Genomic DNA, 18,618 nt, shown 5'->3' with positions numbered 1-18,618 from the left:
TAATTATGTCACCAGAGGGCACCGTTGCACAATGTGATAGAGAACTGGTCAAAGACTCGTGTCCCACGTCCCTTTCTTTCTCCTCCTCCAGTATTGAGGGAGCTCTGGTAGCATAGTGGCTAAGGCACTTGACTGCTAACCAGAAGGCTGGCGGTTCAAACCCACCAGCCACTCCTCGGAAGGAAGGTTGGGCAATCCTACTTCCGTAGTGATACTGCCTCGGAAACCCAAGGAGGGGTCACTATGAGTCAGGGCTGACTTGACGGCACATAATAACAACAACGACATCATGTATTGAGGCCACCGTCACTGTAATGCCACCGGAAGTCCAAAGTAAGCTGGTGCTGGGCAAGATGCAGGTCATTTGCATTTTGCATCTATTTTTCTCCTGTGTGCACCTTTTTTCTTTAAAAATCTTCAGTTTATTCTGTTCAATGTCCCTGGCTAAAGCTGCTCCCAAACTCTCTGTAGCTCCCCCTGCTCACCTGCTGGTGGTAGTCCCTCTGCTTGATGAACTTGTCTACCACCTTCTCCACTTGTCTGTCACATTCCACCTGCAGATATTTTATCAGGGTGTAAAGTTTCCCTGGCCCATAGTAAGTCTCCACTATTGGTTGGTGGGTCTCCACAATACGGGCAATCCCTGAAAGGGAGAAAGTGAGAGGGTTAGATTCCAAATATTCTTCTCACAAAATAAACTCTTTTCTTCCAAGACTAACCCCAAACCAAAATGAAACCAAACTCACTGCCATTGAGTCAATTTTGACTGATAGTGACCCTGCTGGGTTTCTAAGCCTGTAAATCTTTATGGAAGCAGAATGCTCCATCTTTCTTCTGTGGAGTGGTTGATGGGTTTAAACCACTGAGATTTTGGTTAGCAGCCAAACGCCTTAACCACTATACCACCAGAGCTCCTTACGATTAACCCAAAGATCAACTCTTTTGGGTTGCTTCACCTTCTGAAAAGAATGCAAATATGTTTAAGATTCAAGTATTTGCTAAGTAGGTTTGGTTGTTAAAGATGCACAGTGCTTTGTATGCCAGGAGGCATTTGGTAAGTTATATAGATACTGCTTTCTTCAGGTGCAATTTTGGAAATCAGCATCACCCTCTTTCCAGTAATTGACCTTAGAGTTAAATTTACTCTTAGAGTTTGGTCTTAAGTGCTAGAGAGGATAAAAACAGCTAACTACCCGTTACTGGTTGCTATGAGTTGATTCCAACTCATTGCAACTCCATGAGGGTCAGGGTAGAACTGTGTTTCATAGGGTTTCCTTTTTTTTTTTTTTCCTTTGCAATTTTATTTTGTTGATGACAATATACACAACAAAATGTACACCAATTCAACAGCTTCTACATGTACCATTTAGTTAAACTGATATTCTTTAAGTTGTGCAACCATTCACACCCTCCTTTTCTGAGTAGTTTCTCCCTCATTAACATAAACTCACCGCCCTTTAAAGTTCCTATCAAGGTTTTGAGTTGCTGTTGTCCGTTTGATTCCATATAGCTAGTTCTTAAAAGAGCGTAATGCTCACGGCAGACCTTTTCACTAGTTAAGCTTTGTTTGGTTTACAGAAGACTTCAGAGGATATTTCTGGTTTAAGGTTTAAAGATTATCTCAGGGCAATAGTTTCAGGAGTTCATCCACCCTCCATGGTTCCAGAAAGTCTAGAGACCATGAGAATTTCAAATTCTATTCTGCATTTTCCCTTTTGATCAGGACTCTTCAATGGAATCTTTGGTCAAAATGTTCCATAATAGTAGCTGGGCACCATCCAGTTCTTCTGGTCTTAGGGCAAAGGAAACAGATGTTCATGGAGGAAATTAGCCACACAGTCCATATCCTCCTCCTATTCCTGAGTCTTTTTCCTCTGTTGTTCTAGGTGAATAGAGACCAGTGTTGTGTGTTGGGTGGCCGCTTGCAAGCTTTCAAGACCCCAGGCACTACACAATGAACTAAGAGGTAGGACAGAAGCACTAAATCCATTATTAGGCAATTAACTGGGATGTCCCTTAAAACTATGACTCTAAACTTCCAAACCAAGGAACTAAATCCACGAGGTGTTTGGTTGTACATAAGTAGACTCAGCAGCTACTTTTTTTTTGTTACTATTGTAAATATATGTATCACACACAACTTTTGCCAATTCGACTTTTTACAGTGATAAAATTTATTGACCACATTTTTTTTGTTTTAATTGTGGTGAAAATGTACACAACAAAACATGACAATTCAAGTATTTCTACATATTCTATAGAGTTTTCAAGGAGCTGATGTTTTGGAAGTAGACTGGCAGGCCTTTCTTCTGAGCTGTCTTGGGCAGCCTCAAACCACCAACCTTCGGTTAATTGACAAGTGTGTTAACTGTTTACACCACCAAGGGACTTCAAAGACCTGATAGACTCTAACAAATCTTTGCTGAATCAGCAACTAATAAATCAATATACAGTAAACTACAGGATGGAATTAAAGCGATCATAATAGGGGGAGGAACCTGTACATAGACCAAGAGGCAATTGCTTGAACAAAACAAAGGGATACTACATGGTTTAAAATTAGGAAAGGTGTGCATCAGGGTTGTATCCTTTCACCATACTTATTCAGTCTGTATGCTGAGCAAATGCGAGAAGGTGGACTCTATGAAGAACATGACATCAGGACAAGAGGAAGACTTACTAATAACTTGCGATATGCAGATGACTCAACTTTGCTTGGTGAAAGTGAAGAGGACTTGAAGCACTTACTGATGAAGATCAAAGACTACAGTCTGCAGTATGGGTTACACCTCAACATAAAGAAAATGAAAATCCTCACAAATGGACCAATAAACAACATCATGATAACTGAAAAAAAGACTGAAGTTATCAAAAATTTCATTTTGCTTGGATTCAGAATCAACATCCACAGAAGCAGCAGTCAACAAATCAGACATTGTGATGCACTGGGTAAATCTGCTGCAAAAGACCTCTTTAAAATATTAATGAGCAAAGATGTCACTTTGAGGACTAAGGTGAGCCTGACCCAAGCCATGGTATTTTCAATAGTCTCATGCATGTGAAAGCTGCACAATGAATAAGGATCACTGAAGAAGAACTGATGCATTTGAATCGTGGCATTGGTGAAGAATACTGAAAATAACATGGACTACCAGAAGAATGAACAAACCTGTCTTGGAAGAAGTACAGCTGAAACGTTCCTGAGAAGTGAGAATGGCCAGACTTCATCTCACATACTTTGGTCATGCTGTCAGAAAGGACCAGTCTATGGAGAACAATATCATGCTTGGTAAAGCAGAAGGCTCTCAAAGAGATGGATTAACAAAGTGGCTGCAATGATGGGCTCAAGCATAGCAAGGACTGTGAGTACAGAGCAGGAAGAGGCACTGTGTTTCATTCTGTTGTACATGGGGCTCCTGTCAGAGTCAACTCAACAGCACCTAACAACAATAAGAATAAGAGGAGAGAAGAAAGGGTTGGGATGTAAGAGTCTGAAATGTCTGAGTGCAGAAAGGGGCTCACCTTCAAACAGCAGTGTGAGAGTATCTGCGAAGATGACTGCAGCTCTTCGATCATTCATGTCTGTCCCCAGCACTAAGAGTAGATTCTCCTCAGCTTTACTGGCTACCTAATAAAAGTAAAACATGCACATATATTTCTCAGATGAAAGGCCAACCTCACACCAGGCATGTCTCAGTTTTCCAGAAAGGAAAATTCCCAGTGGCTCTCTTTTTTTCTTTTCCTTGATGCTTGGAAGGCTGGGCAGCACAATGAGACTTCTCTTGGGAGGTTCTGAGTTATCTGAGCTTCAGGCAGAATAAGGAACTTGAGTATGGTGGTAGCTCTTCTTCCATTTAGAGGTATAAACAATGTTTTTTTTTCTTTTCAAAAATATGTACTATCATTAGCTAAGACAGACAGTGCCCACTTTTAGTAATTTTCTCCAAGTGTAAATTGCTATCATTAATGGTACTTGGTTGAGCAGGACAAGGAATCTGGGTATGATGGAAGGGACTTTTAATGCATTACAAGGCAAAATAGGATTGCCCTGTATTATGTAAAAATGTTGCTGGGTCACACAATGTTTCCAACCTAAAATGTATCTCACCTGCATTTTAACTACTTTTAGTCATATTTATTAAGTAATATAGTTATTTTTATTTTTATTTTATAACATTTTGTGGGTTTTGTACAATACTGTATTAGTACAAAACAGCAATTCTCAGTTAGTTGATGGAATGAAGAAGATGCATAATTTTAAAAACAAGTTAAAAAGTATAAACTGTTTCTAGGTCTCAGGTGGCAGAGTACTGATAAAAAAAGTGCCAGAGGGCAGTTGCATTTAATTTTAATTTATGAATTTTTTAGAATGGGTAAAAACCACCTCACTTAGACAATCAAATGAAAACTGATTCTTCCTCTTACCAATGTTTCTTGATCTCCCAATTCTGCTCTTCAGAGGCAACCTCTGTTAACTCTTCCAAAATATTCTATGCTTATACAAACATGGATCTTTATTGGCATCCCCTTCATTTTAAGTAGAAATGATAGCATACTGTTCTGTACCTTGTTTGTTTAACTTAACAAGCAATATACATTGGAAAGTAAAATGTGTCAGCACACGCTTTCTTCCCTAATGGCAGAAGAGTGTTTCATTTTAGAGAACTAGGGGAGGGGCAAGATGTACCCTGACACGTAGTTTAAAAACAAACAATCCTCTGCACACAAGCCTGCCGTGATTTACTTCTCTCCAGCTAAGGGGAAGGAGCCTTGCTGGCATAATGGTTAAGTGCTTGGCTGGTAACTGAAAGGTTGGCAATACCCACCTAGCAGCTTGGCTCTGTGCAAGAAAGACCTGTAGATCTACTCTTGCAAAGATTACTCTATGACCTAAAAGTGACTGCAGGGTACCTAACAACAACAAAGGGAAGGGGCCTCACTTGAGACTTTAACTGAAGCTTACTGCCTCCTTCCCCCTCAGGATTTAACCTTAAGAGACCTATCTACTTCAAGACAGGGTAGCTTATTTTAAAATTCAGCCCTGGTTATAAAGTCTTAAAACCACTAACCAAGAACTCAAATTGCTGTTAAAAGAAGCTGAGCCCTGACTGACACCTTACAAAGGAAGATTTATCTTATCAGACAACTTGCATTTTAATTTTCCTTTACTTTACCTAGGAGTTCTGGTAGCATAATGGCTAAAGCACTTGACTTCTAACCAGAAGGCTGGCGGTTCAAACCCACCAGCCACTCCTCAGAAGGAAGACTGGGCAACCTACTTTTGTAGAGATAGTACCTCGGAAACCCAAGGCAGGCTCACTGTGAGTCAGGATGGAGGGTTTTTTTTTTTTTTTTCACCTGGTGTGTCAAAAATAAATGCGCATCATCAGATGTCTGAGCAGTGCTGGACACTCAGTAGCCTGGCAGTAAACAGGTGTGTGGAATGCCTGCATTCCTTCCAGGCTATAGCAAGAGTGGAAAGGGGAGTCATATCCAGAAGAGAGAAGTAACCACACAAACTGGATTTATACAGCGCCCCAATCTGCAGGCCAAGTAATCAGGGTCCATACCTGCTTGCAAAGGTATTCTGAGAACTTGCTTAATCCCTCCTCATGCAAACCCAGTAATGGGAAGATCTTGAAGAAGCGCTCCACCTGGGGCAGATCCCCTTCTTTGGTGGCAACAGCAAACTTCTCTGTTACAATGGCTTTGAGACGCTGCTCAGCTTCCTGTAGCAGTTTCAGGTTGGCATCAATCATGCTGCCTGCTCAAAGGGGAGAAAAGAAGAATTAAATGTCAGGTCCATCCCACTTAGTCTGTGCACTAGTACTCACTCTAACATGCATTAAGCACTTGGCGTGGGTCAAGACACTGTACTAGCTAATATGGATGATTAAAAGATAAATCAGTCATGATCCTGTTTATCATAAAAATTACAATGAAGTGAAAGACAAAGTTTGTGCACAAATAACTATAATAAAATTTAATGTACAAGAGTGCTATTAGAAAGGTGCCAAAAAGTCACACTTCTGGTTGAAGTACTCAGAAAAGTTTTCCTAGAGAAGGTGATATCCCATCTGTTAAAGATGGGCAGGATTTTTTTTAAAAAGAATTTTGGCATCTGCATAGGAAGGACATACACTGCAGGCAAAGAGAATGAAATGAGAGAAAAAACAGAAATGGAAAGGTGCAAAGACTGCAGAGTATTACCTTAGCACACAGAGGAGCTTGACAAATACACAATAAATGAATGCACAAACAAATCACATGAGTCAAGATCATGGAGGACCCAGAATATCAAGTAAGAATTTTATAAGTAGATAATATAATAAAGTGGAGAGAACCCACCAGCTATAGAATCAGTTTCTTTTTCCATAAAATGGGAATAACAGTATCTGTACTGGAATGGTATAGGACCTATACAGGGCCTACTACCAGATAAAAAAACTTCTTAACAGGTGCCTTTTTGCTGGTTGAGTTTGCCTTGTTCAGATTACAGATACCTGTAACCAAACTAGTCATCAATAGTTTGGAAAGCTGACCTTCTTTGCCCTGTCGGCTGAGCTCAATGACTGACTTGTCCAGGCATAAGTAGCGATGAATGTGGGCTGCAGCCTGCTCATAATCTTCATTCCTCAAAGCAGTCTGAACTCCATCCATGCAGAACTTCAGGTCCAAGATGTCATCGGCTCTCTGGATGGCCTGATAGAGGCGATTCTGCAAAAAGAGGCCGTGTTAAGAAAGAAGGTCCAATTTTTTCAAAAATCTCTCTCTAGGATGTAGGAAGATTCAGGAATCTGAATCCAGTTAACCAAAGGTCCTTTTACTGGTGAGCTCACAAAACTCACCAAACTCTTATTGATGATGATCAAGAGCACTGACAGGGATCACACAATTCTGTTTATGTGGTCAAGTGATTTATTTTAATGGAAGCAGGAATGGGAATAGTCCGTATTTATATCTGGCATATATTGTAATAGAGCCAGAATGTATTTGACATTTTGAGAACAAGACAAGATAAAGTTTAGTAATAAAGTAAATAAAATATGTACAAAGTATATTCTTTTAGAACAAACATCATGATTTAAAAAAAAAAAAAACACCAATATAACCAGTATGTGAATTGGTGGCTCTATGCTATGGTGCTTTATGGTGGATTTATTTTTGCAAAGTCTGAAGAAGTCAGGAAGAGCTGTACTATTTCACAGGGGCTGGGACTGACTTGTTCAAGAGCCCAGACATTAACCACATGTGGCTTTTGAGTACCTGAAGTGTGGCTATTCCAAATTGAGATGTACCACAGGTGTCAGACAGACACTGGATTTCAAAGACTTGGTACAAAAAAAGAGTAAAATGTCTTATCAATATTGTATTATAATCATTACATAGTGAAATGGCATTTTAGATATAATGAGTTGAATATTATTAAAGTTAATTCCACCTATTCTTTCTACTTTTTAAAAATGACTGCTAGAAATTTTAAAGTTACGTAAGTGAATCACATTCAATTTCCTCTTTTCCAATCTAGATGATCCAGATAAACGTAACAATATATGCCAAGTAAGTATGTGTCATTATTATTCCTGCTTCTGGTAAAATAAATCATTTGTCCATACAAACAGAATTTGCCTATTTGTCCTGGCTAGAAGCTCCAGCACAAATTCCAAAAGAAGTAGGGAGAACAGTCATCCTTGTCTTCTTCTCAATTTCAGGGGGAAAGCATTTAGCCTTTCACAATTAAGTATGATGTTAGCCGTGGGCTTTTCACAGATATTCTTTTTCAGGTTGAGAAAGTTCCCTTCTATTTCTAGTTTGTTCAATGTTTTTTATCATGAAGGGTGTTGAATTATGTCAAATACTTTTTCTGCATTTATTCAGATGATTATATAATTTTTGTCCCTTAATCTATCAAATGGTATATTGATTTTTAAAGCAACTTTGTATTCCTGGGATATATCTCAATTGGTCATGGTGTATAATCCCTTTTTATATGCTGCTGGATTTGGTTTACACATACACACACACACTTACATTTTATTGTAGTTTGGGTGAAAGTTTATAGAGTAAATTAGTTTCCCATTCAACAATTTAAACACATTTGTTTTGTGACATTAGTTGCTAGCTCTTCAATGTAAAAGCACTCTTCTCACTTTCTCCCTGAATTCCCTGTTTCCATCTTCCCATCTTTCCTGACCCTTCCTGCCTTCTCTACTTTGTTTTTGGGCCAATGCTACCCTTTTGGTCGTGGATGGTTGATTGTTCTGATAAGCTTGTTCCTCCTGAGTGTTACTATTCACTTTATAGACCTCTCTATTATTTGGAGTAAGTACAGTTCCACATCTGAAAAGTGGGTTTGCTTACATTTTATTGAGGATTTTTGTTTACATTCATAAATAGTAGTCTAGAGTTTTGTCTCGTTTCGGTATCTCACATCTGATTGTTAGTGGATGATGCTATTTTAATCTTTACCACGCTCTACTAAATTAAACATCAAAAGCTCAATGGGAGAGTCTCTGGGTGGTACAAACAGCGATTCCACTCAGCTGCTAGCTAAATAGTTGGAGGTTCAAGTTCACCCAGAGGCATCTCAGAAGAAAGGCCTAGAGATCTTCTTATAAAAATTCAGCCATTGAGGGGGAGGGGGAGCTCAATGGGTTTACCTTGGCCAGGTCAAGCTGACGGACTTTGCTAGATACATTCTCGGCTAGGCTGCAGGTAAAGGTGATCATTCCAGCCAGTTGCTTTGCATCTCCCTCAATCAACTGCAGGTTGGGACTGGAGACACAGTTGTTACCATACACATATCCATGGGAGCAGAGAGTGGGAATGAGACAGAAAAATTTATTTTGCAGATGGAGACAAAGTTTTCTATTTCTTTTGTACTTCCCCACAACCCTTATCTGAATTTGCTCTACATAGATCATTTTTTAAAATGAATTTTACTGTAAACTCAGACCTATACTTCCTAGAAAATTAATTTCTGCAACTACTAAAGATATGTCTAATAGGTGGAGTCAAAGGACTAGACAATAGAGTCTCCTAATTGTTAAGTGACCAAAAAAAAGCATTAACCAACAATTAGAGAGGATGAGATCAAGGAACAAATTTTACCACTACATAGTCTGTATACAGTGGTTCTCATACTTAGGCTGTGCATCAAAATCACCCAGCTGCTTGTGAAAACACAGATTCCTGGAACCCACCCCTAGAGTTTCCAATCCAGTAGGTTTGGGCTTAGGCGCCAGAATTGGCCTTTCTAACATGCTTCCACATCATGAAGTGATGCTGGTGAAGGATCACACTTTGAGAACCACTGAACTGTATCTTTCAGTATTCACTTTACCTTGATGTAATTTCCCTCCATATTTCAATTGCCACTTTGTAACAGAAAATTAGGAAAAATGGCAACTTATCCAGTGACTTCTGCAGGAAATTTACAACAGCTTTTGCCCAGATGCACAGACTTACCTCATTCGGTGGAGACTGACCATCTTACTTTCAATGGTATTTTGCTGCTCCAAAAGGGCATCTAGCTCTCTCTCTACCACTTTCTGAAACAGAGAAACATCTTATCATCAGAATAGTCAGAGAAACCTTAAAAATTATCTAATCCAACCACTTAGCTTCAGCTAATCAAATTTCAAATGTCTTCTTTTCTTATACTAGGACTCTATTTTTGTACTTGTCTTATTGAATTATGATTACTTAATGTGTATCTTATTACATCTATATTAGCACCACAGAAGGAGAAGATGAACCTTTAATCAGTATCATTAGCATAGTGGCTAACAGGAATGCATTTAAGCCATAATGGCCAAACCCAAAAAAGTTCCAAAATGGCAATCCAATTCTATCTCAGCCAAGCCATTTATTGTATTATCAATTCATGTACTCTTCTTTCCAGTTTCTTCATCTGTAGAAGAGGGATAGTAAGAGCTCTGGTGGTGTAGTGCCTAAGGCATTTGACTGCAAACCAGAAGGTTGGCGATTCAAAGCCACCAAGCCACTCTGCGGAAGGAAAATGAAGTAATCTACTTCCATAAAGATTTACCAACTCTGAAACCCAAAGTGGGTCGCTATGAGTTGGAATTGTCTCAATGGCAATGAGTTTGGTTTTGGTTTTGAGGATTGTTGGACGAATATAACAGAGTAACATACATAAAGTCCTTAATATGGTATGTGGTGTATGCTGTGTGTTTAATAAGTTACCCATTACTATTAGCTATCCATTTTTATTAACATTACCCACTAGAATCCAGAGGAAAACTTCCCCCATGACAGCCATCACCACAAATACAATTCTTTCTGGAAGAGCGCTTTAATTTTTCCCTACGTTACTGACTGACTCAGTGGGAGTTTAGGAGTATTGGGTGTCAAGGGCCTGACAGATGCCCAAAAGATGGAGTTACTTATACAAGATTAGATAGTCTTGCCTGGGTCTTTAAAGCTCAAGGTTCTACAAAACAGTGCACTGAACTAAAATGCTAAAATTACCTTAAAAAGCATTCTCTACCACAAGTCTTAAAATAATTTAAGTTTATTTGCAATGACTTCTCGCTTAAATGAGATAACAGAGTAAAAAACATTTCGTAATATTCAAACTTCTAAGCCAATGCAAAAGAGCCTCTATTCTTATTCTGCCGACCCAGTTGGGATATACTCTCAGTCTCACTTTACTCCGGTGGAGAACTCTATTCCTAAGGGCCAGGGAAATCAATCGCGAGGGAGAGTCAAGGGGTCAATTCCAGATGGCTCAGATAACAGGGAAATTCAGCGCGGGGGCGTCCGATCGAGTGAAGAGATGGCATGTCTCCCCAGTTATCCAACTACACTCCTGCTCCTCGGGAACGTGCTTTTTTGTTCCCTCAAGTAAGGAGACAGCTTCCCACAGCCCGCGTTTCTCAGACGCTGCCCCTAGATCCTCGTTGAAGAAAAGGAGGCTCAGTCCCCCACCTCCTCGCCACAAAGCCGTTCGTACACAGCCTCCAGCTCCTGCAGCTCAGTCAGGGAGCGAATGAGCTCGATGGAGATTTCCGAGCAGCGGCTACCTCCCACCCGCTCAGGCGGCGGAGGAACCCCTGACAATTTCTGAGGGGACGTGGAATCCGCCATTTTAGTCCCCATTCGGTGCTTCCTGTCCCGCGAGGCCCCCGTCTTGGTGGCGCGACGGGTCTTTGGGGCTGCCCGCTTAAGTGCCCGACGAATTTTTTTTAAAGCTTACCTCTCAAAATGATACTCCTTTTCTAGTCTCACAGAAAAAGGGATGGCATAAACTATGTTCACATAGTTTTTAATGCATGTGGAAACAAGGCGGAAGCATTTAATAAAATTGTATATATTCTTCAGGCGTGGGTCGGGGATCTTTCCCCGCCGCGCTTCACCGGAAGCTCTCCGTTTTGAGAGCTAACGGGGAACGGCGGTCGCCTGGCGTTGTCTATGTGTTAGGCATCGAAGGAACTCACCATCCGTCTGTTATCTACGCCATCCTTCCCGCTGCAGGGTAAAAAAGCGGCGTCATGTGTAACTTGAACTTGGGGAGATGGAGGGTGCCCGTGTAGGAGGGTAGGCCGAACCTTTGGTGGAGGTCTGAAATAACCTAGGCCCTGGAAGTCGGTAGTTTGAAGATGTGGGGAACGCAAGGGGCGCAAATCTGGAACCATTTCCGTTATAGTTAACAGGGTAGGAACGATTCCTGGCTTAAATACAGCGTTTTAGAGATCATTTCGCTTTCAGGCCCTGTGGCCGCTGAGGCACAGGACATGAGGGAAGGAATAGGAGGGAGGTTTCCCCATGGGAAGTGTGAGCGACACACAGGAAGGTGGAAAAACGCACAATGTTGAAACCGGTAAACAACGGAAACTATTATTGGAATCAAGCCCTTGGCTTGAATTTTTGTTGTGGTACTCAGGTACTCCTCAACCTTAGGCAACCTGTTGTCTCCTTGTGAGCTTTATTTTTCTCATTTCCAAAATGGGGGGAAATAATCTCGAGATAATTCTTTTGGCACATGGAGGAGGTACAGCGAGCACTAATCCCAAAAAACCAAAACCAAGCTCAACTGCCATGGAGTCGGACCCCACTTGGGTTTCCTAGGGTGATAGCACTACGGAAGTAGATTGCCCAACCTTCCTTCCGACCAGTGGCTGGTGGGTTTGAACCACCACCCTTCTGGTAAGCAGTCAAGTGCCTTAGGCACTAGGCGACTACAGCTCCTGCGAGCACTCATACTAGGTCTTTTTCTAGAGGAGAGAAAACAAATTGAGGAAGTCGCGGAGTTTACCAAGTTTTGGGCATTAATGGTTTCTGATAGTTCTTGTAGCTCTAGGTTGATTTTTCTCCAAAACATACCTTCATTTCCCAGGGAGTAGCTACTAGGTTTGTAATGGATGGCATCAGTTATAAAACTGGAAAAGTAGGCCGAGCCTTCGGAACCGCTAAAGAGAATGAAAAGTAGCCTGGAGCGCAGGGGTGGGGGTGGGGAGAAGCTTTAGCTTTAGCCAATGGTTTCGACTTTTTTCTGGTCTGTCATTTGCATATTCTATCTCCGACCCTTTCCGTCATTTTCCCGATGATTCTAAAAGAGCATTAAAGATGCTCCTTAATTTCAAACAAAAACTTTTGTGTCTCGGGACCTATTTCCAGCTCTTTTCCTGTTTTGCTCACCCTGCTTTACCCTTGTTCAGAACGATTATAAAGACATTTACTTAGTTATTTTAACTGATAAAAGGGTGAAATGAAATCCATACATTATGTACCAATTTGGATTTCTCCATTTCGTTTTCGTGTATAACTAGGTCCATTGAGGAAAAATAACTCAGTTTATTTCTTCACTGTAATTGTTTGTAGCTGTAGTTTGGGGTAACTGTTTATGGCAGAAACACCTCAGTTAGAAATGAGAAAACCCTTTGTTTATTGCTGTCTCCAAGATACACAAAAAACAAACATTGTCCTCTAGTCGATTGGACTCATAGTGAGTGACCCCTTCTTAGGTTTCGGAGTTGGTGTCTCTGCCGATTGCCCAATCTTCCCTTCAAGGAGTGGCTGGTGGGTTTGAACTGCCAGCCTTCTGGTTAGCAGTCATATGCCTTAGGCACTATGCCACCAGAGCTTCTATTTCCAAGAAAAGTGAAATAATGAAAAATAAAGTGTAGGGTAGTCTCATTGTATATAGCATCCCACTTCTGATTAAAGGAGAATAAGCTGTATTGTGAATGAATGTTTTTGCTGCTATATATATTTGGAGGTCTACAGTGTAGCATGATAAAATTGATTCCCCTAGGGAGGAGAACTGGGTTGGAGTAAGCGTCATTGTACTTCTGAATTCTGAACCATGTGAATGTATATTCAAATACGTCGATATAGCTCTTCTAGTATCTGACAAAAGGCAAATAGGCAGTACAAATCCTAGCTCCCAACATCCCACTATTTGTTAAGAGGCCCTAGGCAAATGATTTAATTTCTGAGTTTTAGTTTCCTTATCTCTAAATTGGTATAACACCACTTTCTTTAAAGGGTTATTGTCAGATCAGACAAAGCTTATAGCTTAGTACTAATATGTTGTTCTTCAGTGCACTTCAGCAAGAAGTTTACAGGCAGAAGTGTCTACTAAAATAACAATTTCCCAGCTGATATTTTGTTACTTTCATATGCCCTTAGCTTGCTTTGACTCAAGTGTTTTATAACCAAGGCCTGAACGGTGGACTAAGGTGGCTTAGTTTTGCTGCCAGCGCCACCATGTTCCTGTATAACTTGACTTTGCAGCGAGCCACCGGCATCAGCTTTGCCATTCATGGCAACTTCTCTGGTAAGTTCTCCAGTTATTTTCTTTCTGAAGTAATACACATTTTGTTTATCTCTTACAGAGGAAATTTTTTCTGTTTATAAGATAAATTTATATGAATGTACAAGACAAGCTGTATTTAGTTCAGTCACATTTACCAACTATTGTTTTCAGTTATAAAGTCTTATAAACAGATGTACAAGGTTTGGTATGAAATTGAGGGGCATTATCTGTTACCTAATATCAGATACAGTTCCTAGTTCACCATTACAATGATTTTTGCCAGGTTCTGTGTTGCTGTGAAATGTAGAGACATGTAAGACAAGATCCTTGATCTTGAATTTGACATCAGGTTGGATAGAAAGAGTGTCTAAAGGTGTTGTCAGGCTATCAAAGGAGAATAATTTAAAAAAAGAGAGTGAACTTTAGCTTGAAGGACTTTTAGAGAATGGAAAGTGAAGTTTCCATAGAGAGTACAGCTGAGTAGAAGCAAGAGCTCATTTGCTAATGGCTGTTCCCCTACTCTGCCATGCGTAATGAGCTGATGTGATGGGGGAATACATTTGGAAAGATGAATCAAAGTCAGATTGTGGGAAATTTCAAATAATTAGATTAAGAAGCATTAAGCAATAGAGGATTACAGAAATGGGTTACTGTTGTACAGAAAACGCAGTTTTACTCTTTGAAGGTTAAATTTTTGTGAGTAAAGTTAATCCCAGGTAACACAGAAGGCCTATGATTTTGTAGAGAATTTTTTAATTTTGTTGAGATTCAAATCTGAACACTGATTGCATTGTTAAATGAGCAGCAGCCTAGTTGTCTGGCTGCACACATTATTTTCTTAATCTTTGTTAAGGGACTTTGATTAAGGGTCTGAAGTGTTCACTCTGATAATTTAGTTATTCCTTGCTACATTTAATAAAGGGAGTTACGTGTAGTTTCTGTATACATGAATTTAGGTTTATACCACAGTGATTCTCTGCTGGGATTTGAGTAGTGGAATGTTTGAAAAAATGTTACTAATACTAATTTTATGCTTCAGAAACAAGCTTTTTTTCCCCCTAAAATTATGGAAAGATTTCTTTGAGCCATTGAGAGAAAGTTGTAATTTATATAATGCTTTGTGATCCAAATATTTTATAGTAATTAATCTTATCTGGATCCCAAAGGACATTTTGGGAAGTAAGGTGACAGGATAAATGGTGGCATTTTATAAATCAGAATGGATTGGGATGGTTAGGGGTGGGGAAATCAGGATGCCTGTCTGACATTAGATAATAAAGACATGGACTAGGGCAAGGGGAATAGAAAGAAAATGAAGAGTTTCCAGGCTGGGTGGCAGAAAATGAGTTACCTTGATAACAGGATAGTTGATATTGGGAGAAGGGATATTTACATATGTTAAATACTTAGTTTAAAGTTAATAAGCTCATCTAGATGGAATTATGTAGCAGGCAGACAACAATGGGGACAAAACTAGCTGTCATGCGTTTGAATGTGTTTGCAGTTATAAAAGCGGATGAATTTTTTAGGAGTGGATTTAGAAATAAAGTTATTAGATGTCAGCTTTAAAATTTGTTTGAGATAATACTTCAAACTGCACAGAAAGTAAGCTGTATGACTATTTTTGAAAAGGCTTTTTTACTTTCGTACCATTTTCGTTGGAGCATTTCAATTCTAGGAAACGTACCTTTTCAAATAGAAGAAACTTAACTGAAAACACTGAGCCCCTGAGTCAGTTACGTTTACCTCTAGTGGTGTTTTTTTATCCATCCAGTTCACTTTATAGATTAGGTCTAGTTGCTTATGTTCTTTATTTGGTGACCTAGGAACCAAACAACAGGAAATTGTTGTTTCTCGTGGGAAGATCTTGGAGCTGCTGCGCCCTGATCCCAACACTGGCAAAGTACATACACTCTTGACTGTGGAAGTATTTGGTGTTATCCGATCTCTCATGGCCTTTAGGCTGACAGGTGGCACTAAAGACTACATTGTGGTTGGCAGTGACTCAGGCCGCATTGTTATCCTGGAGTACCAGCCATCTAAGAACATGTTTGAGAAAATTCACCAAGAAACGTTTGGCAAGAGTGGATGCCGCCGCATCGTTCCTGGCCAGTTCTTGGCTGTGGATCCCAAAGGAAGAGCTGTTATGATCAGTGAGTGACTTGCTCTGTTTAGTGGCGTACCTCTGATTTTTCTAGATGCTCAGTTTAGGATAATAATGCTGTGATCTTGGCAGTGTGCCAGTGCATCACTTAGATGAGTAAAGTTTGGCACCATATTTGAATGAATTCATGGCTTAAAGTTGCATTTTCCTTTTAAAACAATGGGGAAATAGGTGTTTTTCAAGATGAGCAGTGAATGGTCTTTCATTGTTATATAATGGATTTGGTTGCTTTCATCAGCCTGAAGTGATGATTCACTTTCATGTCTCTTCGCTGATAAATGTCTTGAAGAAACTTTTGTGTATCTGATGAGGCCTTTAGAGAGCAACCTTCTATGTGCAGTCTCCCAAATCATTAGCTTTAATTCAAAAACTAAAGCTAGCAGTTTTATGAATGGTTTTTTAGGTTCTCACTACCTTTGTATCTGTATGGCACATTAAAAAATTTTCAAAGACTTAGTGAAATATTAAGATTCCTAACAGGAGTAGGGGAGCAAAGTAGTGTCTCTTCTATTCTAATGGTAGTGGAATCCTGAGTTTAAAAGGTGTAGAGATTTAGTGGTGTGTTAATTTTTTTTTTTTTAATCGTGTCATTTGAACACCTCTTACTATTTGGAGATCTTGTATATTTGGTCTCCTTTGACTACAGGTGCCATTGAGAAACAGAAATTGGTGTATATTTTGAACAGAGATGCTGCAGCCCGGCTTACCATTTCTTCTCCCTTGGAAGCCCACAAAGCAAACACTTTGGTGTATCATGTTGTTGGAGTAGATGTGGGATTTGAAAATCCAATGTTTGCTTGTCTGGAAATGGATTATGAGGTAATGGGAATCACGTCTCTTTCTCTTCAGTATTCTTCCAATTACCTTTGTGCTTTTATAGGATTTTTTTCTTTATTGTGCATATTTTATAGTTATCTCACTCGTTTCCTGCATTCCAAATACCTTTTGAAATTCTTTGGAATGGCAATAAAATAGCACTTAGCTTTGAACTGAACAGACTCCCTGTAAAAGTAAGGAATTGGGAAAAGCTGCTTGAAAAAGATGAGATTGTTTTGGAGGAATTATTTCATAAGGAAGTAGTGAAAGCCAGAGCATTTCTTGCTTTGCCTTGAGTAGAAGGCAGAGTCCATCAGTAGAGGGAAGTCTGGACCCCAATTAGGAGATCTGGATTCTTGTTCTAGTTCTGCCCTTATCTAGTAGCATGAACTTTGGCAAACCATTTGGCATTTATGGATCTATATTTATATAATGTATCCTCACCCTCACTTGTATAATGGGTTCTGAAGTCCTTCCTTTCCAGCTTTAAGAGTTCTGTGATTTTATGATACTGATTGGACTTTTTGCTACTGTGTTCCTCTGTAGGAAGCAGACAACGATCCAACAGGTGAAGCAGCAGCTAATACCCAACAGACACTTACTTTCTATGAGTTAGACCTTGGTTTAAACCACGTGGTCCGAAAATACAGTGAGCCTTTGGAGGAACACGGCAACTTCCTAATTACAGGTACTTTTCTCATAGCTGCTCTGTACCCTCATTGGTTTGTTTTATGCCCAAACATCAGAGGGTTTATTTAATAGGATTTGGAAGTTAATCTATTTATAGTAAACCTCTATACCTTGTGTATGCTAGATACAGACTTATGGCTAGTTTAGAAGTTAATGTGGTAGAGTGATGAAGAAGTCTTGTATGATAAGAGACAGGTTAGTAACTCTTACTCTAAAGAGGGCAGGAAGGAAAGCACCAGGAGAGCAGTGAACTTGGAATATTAATTACGGTTTGTATGATATTTTGATTGTAGTCAGTCTTCCTCTCTTACTAAGAAAATAAAAATTTGGTTCTTTGAAAATACAAGTGAAATAGACAAACCTATGAAGATAAAGCTACATAGGTTGATGAATTTGAAAACTTAGATGCAGTTTGAAAACTGTTAGCAAAATTGGTCCACGAAGAAATTAAGAAATAGACGTTAATCTATTAAATATGTTTTTCAAAAAAGTAAAAAGCTACATACTTTGTTTTTATCAAAGAAACATGGAAACCGTTAGTCCAAGGATTGGTAAACCATGCAATCCTCAGCTTATACAACTATAAGACCAGAAGAACTAGATGATACCAGGCTTACCACTGTCAACCATTTGGGTATCTATATAAGAGATTCTGGATAGAGTGGGAGAGTGATGCGGAACAAAACTCAAAATCATTTAAAAAAGGTGGGTGGGAACGATCAGGTTTGCTGGTCTGATAGAGCCTGGTGGAATCACTGAGACTATGGCCCCCAGCTGCCCTTCAGGTCTAGAAATGAACCCACTCCTGTGGCTTCCAGCCAAACAAAAGACAGGCATATGAGCTGAACATTTACATTAGGTAGGTGCACTCTTTGGAGAGATCAATCATGGGAAAATAGAAGGGCTGCGTATGCACAGGAAGACAGCTGAGGTGGGCAGGAGTGCATGGGAGGGAGGGACACAAGGAAGAGGTAACTATGGGGAGGAAGTGCGAGGGGAGCTGTTGCGCTGTGGGAAATTGGAGTCAATGTCATGAGACAAAGTTTGTGAGCTGCTGTGTTGTTGTTAGGTGCCGTCGAGTCAAACCTGACTCATAGCGACCCCTCCTTGGGTTTCCGAGGCAGTATCACTACGGAAGTAGATTGCCCCATCTTCCTTCCGAGGA

At 39.9% G+C, this 18,618-nt stretch overlaps 2 protein-coding genes and 1 non-coding gene across 3 annotated transcripts in view; 2 read left to right on the top strand and 1 right to left on the bottom strand.

The window, feature by feature from the left end:
* Positions 1 to 11,145, bottom strand: part of COG4 (component of oligomeric golgi complex 4) — a 32,669-nt gene extending 21,524 nt beyond the window's left edge. Inside the window, exons 1-7 of the mRNA XM_007940345.2 lie at positions 10,954 to 11,145; positions 9,469 to 9,551; positions 8,661 to 8,775; positions 6,543 to 6,717; positions 5,571 to 5,764; positions 3,523 to 3,628; positions 486 to 643 (exon numbers count right to left, since the gene is read on the bottom strand). Coding sequence (XP_007938536.1) covers positions 486 to 643; positions 3,523 to 3,628; positions 5,571 to 5,764; positions 6,543 to 6,717; positions 8,661 to 8,775; positions 9,469 to 9,551; positions 10,954 to 11,124 — 1,002 coding nt within the window. The 5' untranslated portion in view covers positions 11,125 to 11,145. The remainder of the gene's footprint in view (positions 1 to 485; positions 644 to 3,522; positions 3,629 to 5,570; positions 5,765 to 6,542; positions 6,718 to 8,660; positions 8,776 to 9,468; positions 9,552 to 10,953) is intronic.
* Positions 11,146 to 13,734: 2,589 nt separating this feature from the next.
* The window catches only part of SF3B3 (splicing factor 3b subunit 3), a 46,843-nt gene continuing 41,959 nt past the window's right edge, over positions 13,735 to 18,618 (top strand). The window contains exons 1-4 of the mRNA XM_007940343.2: positions 13,735 to 13,804; positions 15,610 to 15,936; positions 16,594 to 16,766; positions 17,310 to 17,451. Coding sequence (XP_007938534.1) covers positions 13,735 to 13,804; positions 15,610 to 15,936; positions 16,594 to 16,766; positions 17,310 to 17,451 — 712 coding nt within the window. The remainder of the gene's footprint in view (positions 13,805 to 15,609; positions 15,937 to 16,593; positions 16,767 to 17,309; positions 17,452 to 18,618) is intronic.
* On the top strand, positions 16,183 to 16,262 carry LOC122149967. Its single transcript, XR_006163419.1, has one exon. It is a non-coding gene; the product is annotated as a small nucleolar RNA SNORD111 (small nucleolar RNA).

The sequence above is a fragment of the Orycteropus afer genome, unplaced genomic scaffold, assembly GCF_000298275.1.
Source record: "Orycteropus afer afer isolate SDZICR_OR568_19922 unplaced genomic scaffold, OryAfe1.0 scaffold00067, whole genome shotgun sequence".
In the NCBI taxonomy this organism is placed as follows: domain Eukaryota; kingdom Metazoa; phylum Chordata; class Mammalia; order Tubulidentata; family Orycteropodidae; genus Orycteropus; species Orycteropus afer.
This window is presented reverse-complemented; position numbering and strand designations above follow the sequence as displayed.